General features: G+C 42.5%; 1 protein-coding gene across 6 annotated transcripts in view; it reads left to right on the forward strand.

Moving 5' to 3' along the window:
- The window catches only part of tab3 (TGF-beta activated kinase 1 (MAP3K7) binding protein 3), a 95,462-nt gene extending 77,233 nt beyond the window's left edge, over positions 1 to 18,229 (forward strand). For 4 of the 6 annotated variants that reach the window (XM_052014617.1, XM_052014621.1, XM_052014618.1 and 1 more), the window contains 2 exons: positions 5,539 to 5,634; positions 16,471 to 18,229. In XM_052014617.1, the coding sequence (XP_051870577.1) occupies positions 5,539 to 5,634; positions 16,471 to 16,619 (245 nt within the window). In that variant the 3' untranslated portion in view covers positions 16,620 to 18,229. The remainder of the gene's footprint in view (positions 1 to 5,538; positions 5,635 to 16,470) is intronic. The other 2 variants (XM_052014619.1, XM_052014620.1) reach the window with 1 other exon arrangement.
- The last annotated feature ends 147 nt before the right edge of the window (positions 18,230 to 18,376 follow it).

Consider the following 18,376-nt stretch of genomic DNA (forward strand, 5'->3'; position numbering starts at 1 on the left):
GTCTTTCAACGTTTCGGTTACGAGGAGGGACGGGACCAGCTGGTTTTGTTTCCCTTGGAGCAGTGGAGGCTGAGGAGAGACGGTGGAAGAATAGAAAATCATGTTGGGTGTAGGTAGGCTGGGTAGTGAGAAACCGGTGGACATAGGTTTAAGGTGAGGAGTGAGAAGCTTTGAGAGGATCTGAAGAAAGATCTTTTCACCCGGAGGTCAAGAAGGTGGTGGAGGCATGTCCTCTCACAACTGTATGAAGTATCTGGATGAGCAGTTGAAAAGCAGAGGCAAAGAAGATTTTACACCAAGTGCTGCCAAATAAAGTATGGTACTTTATTGTTTGTCACATGGACATGGTGGGCCAAAGGACCTGTTTCTGTGCTGTATCTCTCTGTGACGAGTGAGCAGAGTTTGTGTAAGAAAAAGAGATGATGGCAGCTTTGATCTTTTTGATAATTAGATGAAATTTATCACCATTCGTATACCAAATGTTTAGATGAGCTAACAGACACATTACAGAAAGCAGAAGGGTCAAGATTGGTGGTAGCATCGAGGTAGCGCTTTGTGTTACTGGCATGCATCTGGAACCAGACCTGTTTTTGTTTTGGATGATGAAAGAAAGTGGATCCTTGGAAGTCTTGCAGGGTACTGGTGAAGGAGTGGGAAAAGAATGTGTTGACCCAGCTTAAGCAGTGGAAGGAGCATCTCCTGAGTACTGTACTCGAGGCATCACTTTTCTGTTGTCAGTTTTACCAGCTTGAATTTGAATCAACAAGGTTAGATTTTCCACCCAAATTTAAAAATGTCAGTCGAAGGACAAGCGTAAAATCAATTAAGACCTTTTTTTTTAAGCCTGTAGTACACTTCCAAAAAGAATTTCATAGACGATTTGCAAAAATTGTTTCTGATAATCCGTAAGAGTGAAATTGAGAACAAATTTCTTGCATTCTGTTCAGAGCCAGAGCCTCAAGTTTACTTTCAAAGTCACGGCTCTGGCTCTGAACAGAATGCAAGAAATTTGTTTTCTGATATGCCCCTGCGCAGTGCTGCGAGAGATCCGTTTTTATTGCAAGTTTTTTTTTTGCTGATCTTCTTGTATTGAACAATCTTTATTTTGGAGTGGCACCAATTGGCAAATAGCGTTAAACCGCATTTGGCATTAAACTTTGGCTGGAGGCCAAAAAAAGCATTGCAAAAGATTAGTAGCTGTCTATATTATGGAAAGAGCCATGAATTTTGGGAACATTAGCCCAATTTGAAATACAAACAAATTTTTTGTGGGAGATCCTAATATTTTCTGAGTTATTTTTCATTGAATGTATATGGATGTATTTTATAGAGGACTTTTGTCATTTTAATCAGTTCTGCCACTCTGGGTCAGAACACTTGATACCATCTCATCCAGGAGTCCACAATCCAAATAATACCCATTCTTTTAAAATGAGATTTTAAAAAAAGACTTTCTTGGCAGATGTATTACTGGTAATCCCAATTTCGGTAGGTGAATAATAGATCAGGCGTGGAATCTTTTCGAGATCGATGGCACGTGATGTCTTCGTGGGGATTTAGTCCAAACACTTGAGGGCCATTCATGTGAAACACATTTTAATTGAATAGTCCACGTCCAGATACTGATATTTTTAGTACTGTTTCAGGACACCTGTAGCATAGTTTTTACAGCTCCACTCCCAAATCTCCGGTGTCACACACACGTTGCCACTTAACTCAGTACATCCCGTTTGGCAGTAAATGTTGGAAATACTCAGCAGGTCGCGCGGCATCTGTGGAGAGAAAAGCCATCGACTTCATTGGCTGTAAGCTGATAAGTCATGGATTGGAGCTGACAGAAGGTCCTTGACCTGAAACGTTAACTCTGCACCTCTTGCCACAGATTCGCTCCTATGGAATTCACGAATCACTCCCCAGAAATCTGAGATGCACGATTAAACTTGCCTTTCCAGAATTTGTTTGAAGGAAAGTGAATAAATAACATTATTTTCAATTTGCATAATTCTATGCATGTGCAGATAACACGGCTTCACGTTACGGGTTGTCTGTACGTCACAGTGACTAATCTGCGCCCATTAGTATGCCACCTCAGTGTTATACAGAGACAGACCTGATCCACCAGTATCGTACACTCAAGATGAAATAATTGATGTAATAGTAAGATCAAAACAGAAAATGCTAGAACTATTCAGCAGGTCAACTGCACTTCTGCGGGTTAATGACCTTTCATCGATCCTGACCCGAAACGTTAACTCTGTTTCTCACCAGAGATGCTGCCCGCTTTTTTGTTCTTATTTCTGATTTCCACGAGATGCAGATTGTTGGTTTTACATTCACGCAGTGACGTTTGTGTGCACACCAGTACTGTTCTCCAGTGTTGCACGGAGATTGTCCAGCGTCAACCACTACTGTACCTCAGTGTTATCGTGATTGTTCCACGCCGAATAGTACTTTACGTCAGTGTGATATGATACACGACACCCACCAATACTCTGCCCCAACTCTTCCCTCCAGACCACGTCCCCACGTTATCCTGATAGACTAGTACCTGCTAATACAATACCCAGTGATTCAGAGAGCTACTTCCACCATTACTGCGCATGGCCACAGAGTGACTGAGCTGTAGTCTGTTGTAACAGAGCGACAGACCTGCGCTCACCAGAATAGTGCAGCTGCCCATCAAGTTGCACGCAGACCTGGATCTGCTCTCGCGGTTGGCCACGTCCTCCCTAGACCCCTGATTTTGGACGCGGGTAGACAGAGTTCTCTCCGACCACGTGTCTGCAGCCGCACCCTTACGGAATTATTCCGAACCCCCGCAAGCTCTGGCCGATGACACCGTGACCTGTTCCATTGAGGATTGCGGGTGCCCTTGAGAGTCCTGGGAACTTGTGACTCTAAGGGCTTGAGGATGGCAAGTGCTCTGGATGGGCAGGTTGCCACGCCTGAATTTAGGTTGTTACTTCAGTGGAGTACTGAAGGAGTGCTGTACTCAGACACATCCTTTGTGGGTCAGCAAATCGTCTCGTGATGCTGCTCGCCTGTTTAGGTTGGCGATATTCAGTGAAAATAGGGTAGTTTGTACAGAAACCGAGACAATATTTGTTTCTCAAGGGCAATTGGTTAAAAGCCGATTATTTGGTCATTAAGGCAATCCTGTCTTTACTGATGTTTGCCTATCCATATTTGCCGATAATGCAACGGTTGCGCCGTTTCCAACTTTGCATGGCAAAGCATGCTAAACAAATGTATTTTCTTTTACTGTTTTTGAAATGTCCACATACTTCTGCTTCACAATGAATTTGTTAAATGATTCTGGGGGGAGAAAGTCCTTTCAGAAGAATATATTATTTTTGACAAACTTAAATTTCCAACGGAAACCTATTACCACAGAGAAACTACAAATCAATTATTTCTGACTTTTGAAGGATTTGGGGAATATTTCCAGCTGTTGATAATTTCTTATTTGGTTTCCTATCAGTCACTTAAAAGAATTATAGTTGTGAATTTGTTTACCCTGCCTTAAGTCTTCCACGTTGCATTGTAATCATCAAACTGGAAGATTTTCTCCTCTGGTTCAAGTAGCTTGGTGAATGTGAAGCAGAAGTACTCAAGAGTAGTATCTCTACTTTCTTGAGAGTCCTGGGGTGGGGGGGGGGGAGTGGGGAGACAATTAAAAGACTAGAAAAGTGTAGAATGTCAGTCTTTGGTAAATAGCATGGGACGGGCATTACCAAACATTGGCAGGTGATGCATTTGTAATATTTTGTACGTGATTTATTAACAATTTGCAACTTTTAATTTGTTGTCCTGTTCAGCTGCTTAATAAAAAGTAAAACATTCTTTAAATGCATTTTTTTTTGTTTTCCTTCATAATAAAGGCCTGTTCTGTTTTTGATCTTTGAATGAATTTCAGCAGTATTAATGGCAACGAAGCGTTAAATCTTAGGTGAACCCTCTATACTTGCTTTGTTTTATTTTCTGCCCTTGTGTTGGGACAAAGCTGTCCTTAAGACAATTAAGCTTGTGACTGTATTGCCATTGGAAATGACTGGGAACGAATGAATAGCGTGTTTCATGATGCCATCTAGTGGAATCATGGGAAGCAAACACTATAGTTTTTCTTTGAAGTGTAGAGCCATGGCTCTGAGTGACGTAAATAATGTCATCTTGACATGGCCCTAAATACGGTTCACATGAAATATTGTAGGTACTTGTGGGGGAAAAAGAAAAGGCCATGCTGTATACAATGTACAGATTGCTTGCAGCTAAACCCAAGTCATTTGTCACGGTAGGTTTGATGGTGAACATGATCGTTCAACCTGGAAAGTTTGGGTTTTTCAGGTTTTAAATGGCAACACTTTGAGGTATGCTGAACTGGTATGTACGTTTATATGTTGCTTTAGCACAGCAGAAAGTAGTCGTAAAATGTTGCGGCTTTTTCCTAGTTTTAATTGGGTAGTTGCAGCTTTCAGTGTTGCGATGCATTGTGTTGTGGAATAGTGATGTGGGATTTTCTCCCTGTTGATTGCTTTTTCCACTCATCGAAATCTTGATTTTATTTTGGTACTTCCTGTAAACATACAAGGCCTTTTGCTGAGTGAGGAAGAGTGAGAGTGAGGCCATCTCTCCTTTCTGGGTCCAGCTAATGGGTGCAGGACATGGCAAATGATTTCCTTGGCAATGAAGTAGTGTGGGGAAATGATTTGGAAAAATAAGGGTCAATAGTGAACTTAGTTTCTTTTGTCTAGGCGGTTGTCACAATTAAATATTTCATGAAAAAAATGTGCATAATTAAGTAGTTCTTGGTCTCTTCAACGTCCAGCGCTTCAGTTGGATTGAAATTTTAATTCAAAAATACAAAGCTTCAACAAGCTAAAATAAATCATCCATGTCATTTGTCAGAACATCACAATAGAAGATGTTGTCTCAGAGTTGAATGTTGCCTTCGGTATTATGCGGGACAAACGTTCAATTCTGTGGACTTAAGTCGTTAGACAGAGGACACTATGCAATCAGAAGTTTATGCAACTCGTACCGACTGAGTGGATAAAAAGAACAACGGGATTTCTCGTTATAATGAATTTCCTAATCAAAGTATTGTTAGTATAGAAACGTTTGCTAAATGGACTATATTTCAGCAGTTAATCATCTGAGCCAGATGTGCCATTTTACATTTTGACTCTGGGAATGTTCACGAGTTAAACCTGGGTGCGTATTCCTTTCAAATCAAATTCCTCACAGAAAATAAAGTTTTAAAATTGTTTTCTAGCCCGAGTGCTATCCCATTGATTATGTCTTTTGCAGCTTTGTCTGTGCATGGATCTTTAGGTTTCATGCCGTTCTACATTCTTGTCGGATTTCTCTCGTTAAGTAGTTTTTTTGTAGTGGTGTGAAATAGCTAGATAATTAGTTAAGAGATGTGCTTTATGTTTTGTATCTAGTTGCGGTGTCTTACCTGTGTGTTGGGGTTGTGTTTTAGGTTTTTAGAGGCTTGCCCCATTATCCCTCTCAATCTTCATGACTTGTCTTGTACAGACCCTTCAGGTACTCTAGAGAGAAAAGCAAGGAAAATTAGTGTGACTTCAAAGTTAAAGAAGGACTCCTCTGATTCCCAGGCTGCTCCAGCTGAGGGTGGGTACTTGCGTTAATGTCACCTGATACCAGATTGGAGTAGATATTCAATTCAGAAGGCAAAAGGACAAGTCCAAAATGTTTTTTTAAAAAAAAACTCTTATCCAATGTCTTAACTTTATCGTGATAATTGAATGTGATCTATTCAGACTTTGAACATTGTTGGCATCTTTTATTGACGTAATTCTAATTCTTTAGAGTATTTTCTTTCTAGTATTTTATATTTGAATAAGACGGTTTGGTCTTTTGGCCATAGAAGAAATCAATTTTATTAATATTTATTTGGAGTAACAGCACCAATGTTTATTGCTGAATGTGTGTCAATTTGTTGGCTATTACTTTTAGAGTCAACGGTTTCATGTGAATTCCTCTTTTACCTGTTTAAACAATATAATTCCTTTTATCGAGCATTCTTTCATCAAAATGCAGAACACAATTGAGGGTTCAGTGCAAATTTTATACTTCACAATTAAGGTTGAATAATACCACAGACATTGTATACACGTGGTCATAATTTTAAACACTGATTTGTAAAAACGCAGCATTGAAGCTTAATTTTTCCAGGTCCCTGGGCGGTTAACAAAAGCTGGTGTTTAACTCTTTCGATTTACAGTACTGATTGAGAAATGTCAAGAAATCTCATGTAATCTATTCACGAATGAATCGAGTAAAACTGTATTCATATCGCATGTTGGTTTTAACCTTTGGTGTGGGAAGAAGAATCAATTGACGAAATCACCTAATTTTCTGAGCTTTCACAATGAGATTTATCGAAGTCGATTTTTCAGGGAGAGGATGCGACGCAGAAAAAAACCCAAACGTTTTTGAACTGCAGTACTTGAAATATTGGATACTTGAGAGATGGAAGTCAGAACAGATTTTGAAAGAGGAAGCACTCTTTGGTACTTTGAATGAAGCATCTTTGAATTAAACGTGGACTGGTAACTTTTAAAATTATGAGTACCTGCTGAATACTTAAGTGTCTTCGAATATAGAGGAAATATTTGAAAATGCAGCAATCTCAATGTCGAGGACCCGAAATTGGATCCTGGTTTTCACTGCTTTCCCTTTAAAATGTATAACATATCATATATAGTGCTTTTCCCCCAGGAGGTTTTCTGCATTTTTCCACGTGGACATAGTGCCATATTAACAGTCCCATAAATGATTAGTGTTTTTGAATTACGTTCTCACGATAACCGATGATTTTGACCGGCAGATTATGCCGTGCTAAGAGACATGGATTTTATTGTTCTCAGCGTTCTAGTTTTCAGTGCGAATAGTTGTCCTATCCTTTTCAATTAACGCTCCTTTTGAGAGGCTGTCTTTTATCGATGATGTCTAGTGCATTTCCACCGAGGCCTCTGCTCTTGCTCCTGCTTTACCGGTTGGTTCCTCGAGACTCCAGGTTTAGACCTCTCTTATCCCAATGTCATTCCTTGTGTCCATCCGCATTGGGTAAACATCCAGACGTGTCGATGATACCTGGCGGCTTTTTCATTTTTCTGAACCTCTGTGCTGAAGTCTGCAGCCGTACTTTGGATAAGGCACGATTCTCTTGTATGCCAGTTTGGCTTTGGCACTCAATTTGAATCGTCCGTCATCCTTGTCTACTTTGGTTGACGTTGCCTTTCTTTAAGGTACTCCCATCCTCGTGAATAAATCTGTGGTTGACCTTTCGCGGTAATGTATCGGTAATTGGTTTATTATTGTCACGTGTACCGAGATATAGTGGAAAGCTTTGTCTTGCATGCCATCCAGACAGATCCTTCAAAACATAAGTATATAAAGGGAGTACAGGAACAGAATGCAGAATGTAATGTTACGGTTGCAGAGAAAGTGCAGTGTAGGTTGGCAGGTAAGCGGCAAGGGCCGCGACGAGGTAGATTGTGAGATCAAGAGTTCATCTTTATCGTACAAGAGTTTCGTCTGAGGGTCTTCTATCAGCAGAAGCTGATCGGATAGGAACGGGATAGAAGCTGTCCTTTAGCCTGGCGGTATAAGTTTTTGAGCTCCTGCCCGATGGAGGGGGGGGAGAAGAGAGAACGAACAGGGTGGGAGGGCTCTTTTATTATGTTGGCTGCACTCCCGAGGGAGTGGGAAGTGTAGACAGAGTCGGTGGATGCTGTTTTTGTGACAGACTGGCTGCATTCACAACTCTTTGTAATTTCTTGCTATCTTGGGCAGAGCGGTTGCAATTCTGAGCTGTGATGCATCTGGATAGGACGCTTTCTGTGGTGCATCTGTGAGAATTGGTGAGGGCCGTCAGGGATGTGCCGAATTTCCTCCACCTTCCGAGGAAGTAGAGGCGCCGACGTACTTCCTTCGCCGTCCCGTCTACATCGTTGGACCGGGACAAACTGTTGATGATATTTACACTCGGGAACTTGCGCGATTCACAACAATTCACTTTCGTTTTCAACCATCTCCGTGTCAGTACCATTCATCTAGCCAGGGGCAGGTACTCTGTCCTGCTTTCTGAAGTCAATGACCCACTCTTTTGTCCAAATTAGTCCAGAGTTATTTGTCTGCAAGATGATTTAGAGGACTTAAAAATACCTCTAAACGTAATGGCCTGAGAACTTAATAGCCAGTTCTTGCAGCTCCATGTTTTGCTTTGAACTTGTGTGTGTGATTTTTAAACACTTTTATTAAACACATTAACTACCCGTTCGGCAGCTGTGGAAAATAATTAAATATTCCCTTTCGCAACATTGTCGTTAATGGCTATCGACCTCTTTGTGACGTGAAGAGAAATATTCAGATGGTCGAGTTGTATCTTTGAACGTGAGAAATACTTAACTTTCAAAATTTCTATTTGCCGTCGGTTCACTCTTGCAGCCGTCATGCAACAGTTTATATTTTAGGTGAAGAGGACAACGTGAAGTGCAATGCAAGGCATACACTGGAATGCATCATGACCCTTCCAGTTTTTGCTGATTTGCTCTTTAAGATGTGTCACAGCGTAATTTACTTTCTTTTTGAAATACTAATATTTCCTTTAACTGTGGCTATTTAAAAAGGCATTCTCCCTTTCAGCTACTTTTTGGTGGTAGAAAAGAGATGTGAATAAAGGCATCAACTGTGGTAACTTTGCGGTGAAAGTACAACGGTTAATATAATCTGACAGTTTTATAGCGAGTCCACTGCAATCACGTAGCCTGGATGGAGGTCATAAAGAAGAAAGTTGTGCCGTTTACAGGAATTTCATCTGTGTTCCTTTCAGGACACATGACAAAGAATTTTACATGCTCTGGCGGTTACATAGCAGGCAATTTGCACATAAAATTCTCCCAGAAATTTCTAGTGACTAAAATGAGCGCAAAACTAATTCTTTTGAAATAGCTGCAATTTTCAGATTTGCAGTAGATTAGTTTGGCCCGGAACAACTCAAAGGACAGTGTGGCTGTAAGTGAAAGTAATAGATTATTTTATGTGGTTCCTATGGATCGGGATGACTTTGTTCCACTCTACTTTTGAGGAATACAAGTGTCAATTCTCGTGAGTCATGGAACGAGGTTAACTGCGTGGATCGGCTACGTCAATTCCAGGAAAATGCTTGTCAAAATAAATTAAGTAACAAATAAAAGGCTTTGGTATTGGTGAAGGCAATTAAACGGGATTAAAAAATGGCACAAGGAGAAAACTGGACATAGGACAGTTCTTCAGAGTGGTTGGATAACGTCACAAAGGACCGGAGTCTGGGGGTAATATTTGTGTTGTTTATGGGCTTGAGGTGTGGTGATGTCAGCATTTGGCTGTGATATCAAAAAGAAGTTGGGGATTAAGAGAGAGTTTTGGAGTGAGATGAAAAGTGATTTGATTCAATGTAATGTGAATACTGGGATGTGAAACATTTTGTGAGGAAAACAGCTGTTAATGTACAAAAGCAACATAATAAACTGGATGCTGGAAGTGCTAAGACTGCATTCTTAGTAAGGGCAAACAAATGTTGAAGGCCTGCAGGAATCATTGGATGCTACAAGGTGAAAGAGTGGAGCACTGGGACTAGTGAAGCAATCGAACATTCTTTCGGAAGAAATGCAAATGGTAAAAGCAAAATCATTATCTGACGTCATTGAATTACGTTGAGTCTGGAAGTCTGCAGAGCACCCAGTCGAGAGATGTCGTGTTTCCTGAGCGAACCTCGTGGGTCGCTGTAGCAGTGTAGGAGCCTGAGGCGCCGGGACAGGAGATGAAACATGATAAACAATCACGATCTTTGGTTCTCAATTGCAGACTGGCTGGGGGCGCTCATTAAATGATGCAGCCCAGTGTAGAGCGGAGGAAATAGTGTGCTCAATCTGAAAGTACAACGGAATTGCTGTCTCACCAGGAAAGTGCATTTAGAGCCCTGGACAGAGAGAATGGTGGAGATAAAAGGAGTCATTCTTTCCCTTGATCTGTGGTTCATAGTGAGGAATGAATCATAATGTCCTTTCTGACTGTTGAAGATTATCTCCCACCCCTTCTTTGTTCTTTGTCTTTTCTATTTGGATAGTTCTTACGTGCGTTTCGCAGTTTACATCTTGTAATCTGTCGTATTTGTCGATTATTACCGTACTGTGTCACTTTCCGTATATGAAGGCAAATGATACTGATGAAAAGGCTCACAGTAAACTGACATAGATTGAATTTACAGACGATATTCACGGGGAGGAAAGTATTTCAGTGCTCTGAAGAGGAGATGATACCCAAGGTGTCACAAATGATGTAAAATGGGGGAGGAGGTAGCACGACAGGTGACTCGGTGAACCACTTGATGTTTCTGGGAGGGAGGGCGAGGGTCGAAAGTAGAAGTGTGGGAAAGGGAAAAGATGGAACCGTGGACCCTGTCAGCCACGGTGGAGGGTAAACTGCGGTTGAGGAAAACTTACTTATCGTAAGTACTCGTGTGGAAACTGAATGGCAGCATCAGAACAGAAACTCATTCTATCTCGACAATTATTCTTTATTGCCTTCGGATGTCGGTGGTGCTGTGAGGATTGAACCGTTGAAGCATAGAACGATACAGGCCCTTTGGCCCACCACATTGTGCTGCCTTTAAACCACACCTAAGACTATCTAACCCCTTCCTCCCACATATCCCTCTATCTTAAATTCTTCCATATGCTTACCTAACAATAACTTGCCCAACGTATCAGCCTCCACCACCACCCCAGGCAGCGCATTCCACGCCCCAACCACTCTCTGGGTGAGGAACTTCCCACCCATTACCTTAAAGCCACGAACTCTCGTTCTGAGCATCGGCGCCCTGGGAAAGAGGCGCTGGCTGTCCACTCTATCTTTTCCTCTTAATGTCTTGTATACCTCTATCATGTCTCCCCTCATCCTCCTCCTCTCCAGTGAGTAAAGCCCTAGCTCCTTTAGTCTCTCCTCATAATCCATACTCTCTAATCCAGGCAGCATCCTGGTAAATCTCCTCTGCACCCTTTCCAACGCCTCCACATGCTTCCTGTAATGAGGCGACCAGAACTGGACATGGTACTCTAAGTGTGGCCTGACCAGAGTTCTGTAAAGCTGCATCGTCACTTCGCGGCTCTTAAACTCGATCCCACGACTTATGAAAGCTAACGTCCCGTAAGCTTTCTCAACTACCCTATCTACCTGTGAGGCGACTTTCAATGATCTGTGGATACGAACCCCCAGATCCCTCTGCTCCTCCGCACTGCCCAGAATCCTGCCATTTGCCTTGTACTCCGCCTTGGAGTTTGTCCTTCCAAAGTGTACCACCTCACACTTCTCTGGATCGAACTCCATCTGCCACTCATCAGCCCAGCTCTGCATCCTATCGATATCCCTCTGCAAGCTTCGACAGCCCTCCACACTATCCACAACACCACCGATCTTTGTGTCATCTGCAAACTTGCTAACCGACCCTTCCACCCCCTCATCTGTCAATAATAAATATCACAAAAAGTGGAGGTCCCAGAACCGATCCCTGTGGGACACCGCTAGTTGCAGCCCTCCAATCTGAATGCACTCCCTCCACCACGACCCTCTGCTTTCTACAGGCAAGCCAATTCTGAATCCACGCTGCCAAGCCTCCCTGGATCCCTTGGCCTCTGACCTTCTGAAGAAACCTACTGTGCGGAACCTTGTCAAATGCCTTACTAAAATCCACGTGGACCACATCCACTGCACTACCCTCATCAATCTTCCTGGTCACCTCCTCAAAGAACCCTATCAGGCTCGTGAGGCAAGATCTTCCCTTCACAAAGCCGTGCTGGCTGTCCCTCATCAGTCCATGATTCTCTAAATGCTCATAGATTCTATCTCTTAGAATCCTTTCTAACAGGTTACCCACCACAGACGTAAGGCTCACCAGCCTGTAATTCCCTGGACTATCCCTACTACCTTTTTTGAATAAGGGGACAACATTCGCCACTCTCCAATCCTCCGGTACCTTCCCCGTGGACGACGAGGACTCAAAGATCCTAGCCGACGGTTCAGCAATCTCCTCCCTCACCTCGCGAAGCAGCCTGGGGAATATTCCGTCAGGCCCCGGGGACTTATCTGTCCGAATGTTTTCTAACAACTCCAATGCATCCTCTCTCTTGATATCTACGTAGTCTAGAACATTACCCTCACCAACACTGTCCTCGGCATCATCAAGGCCCCTCTCCTTGGTGAATGCTGAAGAGAAGTATTCATTGAGAACCTCACCCACTTCCACAGCTTCCAGGCACATCCTCCCACCTTTGTCTTTAATCGGACCTACCTTTACTCTCGTCGTCCTTCTGCTCTTCACGTACGAGAAAAAAGCCTTGGGATTCTCCTTAACCCTACTCACCAATGCCTTTTCGTGTCCCCTTCTCGCTCTCCTCAGCCCTTTAAGTTCCCTCCTTGCTACTCTATATTCCTCACGAACCCTGCCCAATCCTCACTGCTTACACCTTACGTATGCTGCCTTCTTCCTAGTTAGTTGTTCCGCCTCTCTCGTCACCCACGGTTCCTTCACCCTGCCGTTCCTTCTCTGCCTCACTTGGACAAATTTATCCCTAACATCCTGCAAGAGATCCCTGAACATCGACCACATCTCCATAGTACATTTCTCTTCAAAAACATCATCCCAATTCACACTCCCAAGTTCTTGCCTCAGCCTCATAATTCGCCTTTCCCTGATTAAATATCTTCCCATCCTCTTTGCTCCTACTTCTATCCCTGTCCGTGACAATTCTAAAGGTTACGGAGCAATGGTCACTGTCCCCCAAGTGCTCACTCACCTATAGACCTGTCACCTGTCCCGGTTCGTTACCTAAAACTAGATCTAATATGGCATTCCCTCTAGTCGGCCTGTCCACATACTGTTGACGTCAGTTGCCATTCCCCCATTGCTTCTAAAACAAAGGCTTTGATTGGATGTTGTTGTCAAGACCAGTAATGGTGCTGTCACTTAAACTCCAGACCAGTAGGTTGGGCTGATTCTTAATGGTCTTTGTAATTCATGACTTGGTAGTAAGAGTGTTAAAACTGTTTGCTAATTGTTATCTGTGGTCTGGTTTCAAAGTCAGATGTCCTAAAAGGTCACTATAATGAAATACAGTAATTAAGTGACAGAGGGAATGACATTTAATTGCTGAAGATAATTTATCCTGGGCTAACCTGAGAAACTATTGAGTGGAGTCCATAGTCATTGGCCTCAAGTTTGTTTCTTCGTCCAAGGCAGCTTGGTGCTTTTGCTCTGCAGCGTGCACTACTGTCTTTTTTTTGTGTTGCAAGCAGTGACCGTGCAGAAATTGAGAGATTCAAATCATCCTGAAATGAGGAAGCTGGCGGTTAGTAGGTGTTGTTTGGTGCGACCACTTGATTCTGTGGTTTTCTGATCGAGAAGAATTTATAATGCGAACTTTGCATTAAATTTGTCTTGGCTTTTATTTGTGACGGATGCACAGTGTGGCTGGAATATCTTCCTGGGAAAAATGCACAGGTCTTTACGGTTGAAATGTTGTCGAGGCGCAGCCTTCACTGTGTATGTCATACTTAGTTGGTTCTCCTTGCAGTGTAAATTAAAGTGAAGTGGCTGAAAATTGAATACTGTACTTGAACAGTGTAGGAAGGTCAAAAAGGTCACGCATTTGTGCATCCTTCTATATGCTATTGTTCACTTTCATGACTATGTGTGCTTTATTATTCCAATGATCTTCATTTAAGAAAATATAAATTATTTTCCCGTTCAAGTGTACATTTTGGAATATTTTGTTGGAGATAATTTTGTTTCCATTTGTTTCTTTTAAGTTTTTGTACTCATTACAGTGAGTGAGGTAAGTGCCAGCTGAGATGGTCTTTTAATTCCATTAATTCAATGACAGCTTGAGCAATGAGTGGTTACAGCACGACCAGATGCACTGTCTCACGGACTTAACTCTAGCCCTGCAGAGCACTTCAAATTGTACCAACGTGTTCTTACCCAGTGCCGACCCTCGGCAGCAAAGGGTGGGATTGAATTTTGCTCTGCAGGCTTACAAAGACTAACAGTTCATCCGAACTATTTTAATCTCATTTCAAGTCTTCATTCATTGTGTGGTGCATACACTTGTATCCCATTATTTGACTTCTGTTAGCTCCTGTCCAATACGTGAAAGGCTATTTTCTGACCCAACTTTTACTTTCGTTAATGCACAGAGCTACTAGCGTTGCTCCTGACCACAAATACCTCGTGCATGAGGTTTCCAGCAGAAGCACCAGGCAAAAGGTGGGCTGCGTTTTCCCCTCTGTCCGCCGTGAAGTCCCGTGGAACGTTTTGTTTTCAGATGCACAATGTCGAAAATCCGACAGTTTGTACTAATTAGTAGTACGTAGAACGTCATAGCGCAGTACAGGCCCTTCGGCCCACGATGTTGTGCCAACATTTTATCCTGCTCTGAGATCTATCTGACCCTTCCCTCCCGCGTAGCCCCCCATTTCTCTGTCATTTGTGTGTCTATCTAAGAGTCTCTTTATTGTCTCTAATGTATCGGCCCCCACAACCTCTGCCGGCAGTGCGTTCCACGCACCCACCACGCTCTGTTTTAAAAAAAAACTTACCCTGACGTCCCCCTTATATCTTCCTCCAAGTACCTTAAAATTATGTCCCCTCGTGTTAGCCATTGTCGCCCTGAGAAGAAGTCTCTGACTGTCCACTCAATCTCTGGCTCTTATCATCTTGTACACCTCTATCACGTCAACTCTTGTCCTCGTTCGCTCCAAAGAGAAAAGCCCTAGCTCACTCAACCTGTCCTCGTGAGATATGCTTTCCAATCCAGGCAACATCCTGGTAAATCTCCTCTGCACCCTCTCCGAAGCTCTCACATCCTTCCTGTAATGAGGCAACTAGAACTGAACACAATACTCCAAGTGTGGTCTAACCGGAGTTCTATAGAGCTGCAACGTCACCTCGCGGCTCTTGAACTCAATATCCCGACTAATGAAGGCCAACACGCCATACGCCGCCTTGACAACCCTATCGACCCGCGCGGCAACCTTGAGGGATCTACGGACGTGGACCCCAAGATCCCTCTGTTCCTCCACACTGCTGAGAGTCCTGCCATTAACCTTGTATTCGGCCTTTAAGTTCGATCTCCCGAATTGTATCACTTCACACTTATCTGGGTTGAACTCCAACTGCCACTTCTCAGCCCAGGTCTGCATTCTATCAATATCCTGTAGTAATCTACAGCAACCTTCTACGCTATCCACAACACCACCAACCTTTGTATCGTCAGCAAACTTACTAACCCACCCTTCCACATCCTCATCCAAGTTATTGATAAAAATCCCAAGGAGCGGGGCTCCCAGAACAGGTCCCTGCGGAACACCGCTGGCCACCGACCTCCAGGCAGAATACATTTCATCTCCCACCGCTCTCTGGATTCAGAATTGGCTCGCCCATAGGAGACACAGTTTAAATGGTGTGTGTTATAAAGCACCCTTTCTTCAATCCTTCAAGTACCAGTGCGTGGCATCTAAGGGGTTTTTGTGCCTTTTTTAACCTTTCATTTAAAGGTAACTTTTTTTGGTTACACTTGTCACAGTGGCAAGTACAGTCCAGTGAAATAGAATACTTCTCTGCATTGGCTCATTTACTGTTCCCTGTCCCGTGGAAAGGTGGAGTTTGAAAGTGTCTTTGACATTGTCCAAGAATGCATTTTAAATCATCCAGACAGACTCCAAAGTTATTTTCTGATTTTTTTTTTCCATTGCAATTGTGTCCGTGGCAGCTCTAAGTGAGATGGATCATTGCTGAGTTAACGTCACGTCTGTACGGAATGAAGTGCAGAATGCCAGGTTTCTGGACAGCCACATCTTATTTGGTTTCAAATCCCAAGTCAACTACAGAACAATTATTGGTCGATGTGCATTGACTAAGTATCTCGATGTCCAGCAGAAGTGTCAGACCATTTTTTCTTCTGTATTGTGTGGCATCGTCAATTTTGTGAAAACCAAAAAAATATTTTGCGAGCTTTTGAAAATTGCAATCTCCCTGTGCAGTAACTGTGATTTGATTGTTATAATCAGTGATAGAAAGTTTAGGAAATCCTCTTGCCAAGGTAATCCACAGAGTTATTTTATTACATGTTAGTCTGCGATATTGAGAAAAGAAGTAAATGAATATTATGGATACCAGCATAATGTTTCTTGGTCAAAGTACGCTCATTCGGTAACCGCATTTTTTGGTTGAATTTACATTGAACTTAAGGTGAATTAAAGCAATATTTCTTTGCACCATCCATTCTTCCTTTTTTTGTAGTGAGATATGTTTTGAATTGTAAAATATTTTGCATTTTATTAATCCTTGAAATTGTAGTTTGCATATTATCATTGCAATGTCTGAATTTGACTTTCCTTTTATTGCAGAAGCCGGTCCCGTCGCGGCATACAGCCGAAGACCTCATCAACGAGATGAGGATTTTGAAGGTGCCCCCTGGAATTGCAACAGCTGCACCTTCCTGAATCACCCAGCACTGAATCGCTGCGAACAGTGTGAAATGCCACGATACACCTGAACTGAAGTGGGCTAGCACTTGCCAGCGTGCAGGATCCTGAAACTTTGGGGTCTTGAAAGGAGACTGCAAATCATCTGCCGGGCCAGAAGTGAAGATGAAACGTTGAAATCTCTTGCAACAGTCAGCTAAATTCACAACACTATTGTGGCTGTCTCCATCACAGCGTAAATCTTAAACTTTAAGCAACATCTAGTCACCGTTATGTTTCTTTACACGATGAATTGAAGTAAACATCCAAATGCCACGAAGACGGTCCTTAGCGAAGCTGAGCATTGTTACCCCTTCGAGGCCTGTTATTACAAGTCGGGACGCTGTCTTACCCTTCCTGCGTAGGGTAGCTGTCCACGAGATGAGTTGTGTAATTAAAAGTCTGTCTGGGTTTAAAAAAAAAGGCACCGGTTGCGAAGGATTCTTGTTGCTTTCGTTCGGGGGTGGATTGTCCCTTGCGCTGCGTCTGTTAACTGTCGGCATCTTGACTCAGTCTCGCAGGCGAAAGGGACTGCCGTGACACTACAGTAGGGTTTAAAAGACTTGAGTTACTTGTGATTGCTGCTTTCTTCAGGGTAATTGCAATCTTTACACAAATCAATTGTACATTAAATTTGAGACTGTCAGAATGGACAGGTATGAGGTATTGCCTTAGGTATGTTTTAAATATACAGTCATAATCAATGATCCCTTTTGCTTGTACTGTGTCCTTTGAGCTACATCACTGACACTGGTGAAAAATGAGTATTTGCAGATGAGAACAGTGCTGCATGCTCGTATTAGGGAAATAAGTTTAGGCTGTGGGCTCTGTCCTTGATTTTAAAAGTCACGTGTGCTTTCTTAACTCTGTTTTTCGACAAAGCTTCCCTTAGACTTTGCTCTGTAATTGTACAGCAAACTTACGCCAAAGGCAAGTATTCCACAACCTGCTCCAGACTCGAAGCCACCTGTACTCGCCGAGATTTGTTCTGCTACCTAAGCATCCCCGAGCTTCCACTCTGTAAAGAAATCATGTTGTTTACAGCACAGAAGATAACATTTCCGTCCCCCTTCTTCCCACATATAGGTGCATTTAGTAATCGGTAGCTCTTTAAGAGTGAGTTTGCACATCACTAAGAAACCAGCCTGTACTAAAACTTGCTAAACGCAGCCTGAAAAATAAATGGTCGCACACTGCAAATATAAAAACAAACTGTTGGAACTTTTTCATTCGTCAAAGAATGAAATTCGCTGGACCCGCAAATCGAAGTTCATTATGAACTTGCCGGTACTTTCATGCCTATAAATGTTATACTGTATTATTAAAGGTGATGTTTAGTTCAGTTGCTTCAGGTTGCTTTAATTATAATAAAGTACTTGTTCTTTGTGAAATCACACATTTGTTGGGTCTGAACAACTGAATGAGAATTAAGTTTGAGCGAATAGGACGTTCGTATTCCTATATAAAGAAGCACCTATCTTTGTACGGTTCCCTTCTCTACAGTTTAAAGATTGTACTGTACGATCTCATCAAAAGTTTGAGCTGGAGACAATTGTGCAAAGGCGATAGGGGCACTGCATGTACGGTACATATATGGACATTCTGGTGGCTGCAATATTTTACAAATAAAGTCACAAAGTGAAGAAACAACTTACTTGGTTTTACTTGGCAAAGAACGAAAACATTAACCTTTCATTTTGTTCAGTTGGATCAAATTTGCTAAAATCAAAATCTGAATGGTGGAGCATTGTTCGATTCTTTAAACTTTATCCATTTCAAATGCACGTTT

This window comes from Pristis pectinata, chromosome 4 (assembly GCF_009764475.1).
Source record: "Pristis pectinata isolate sPriPec2 chromosome 4, sPriPec2.1.pri, whole genome shotgun sequence".
Classification (NCBI taxonomy): Eukaryota; Metazoa; Chordata; class Chondrichthyes; order Rhinopristiformes; family Pristidae; genus Pristis; species Pristis pectinata.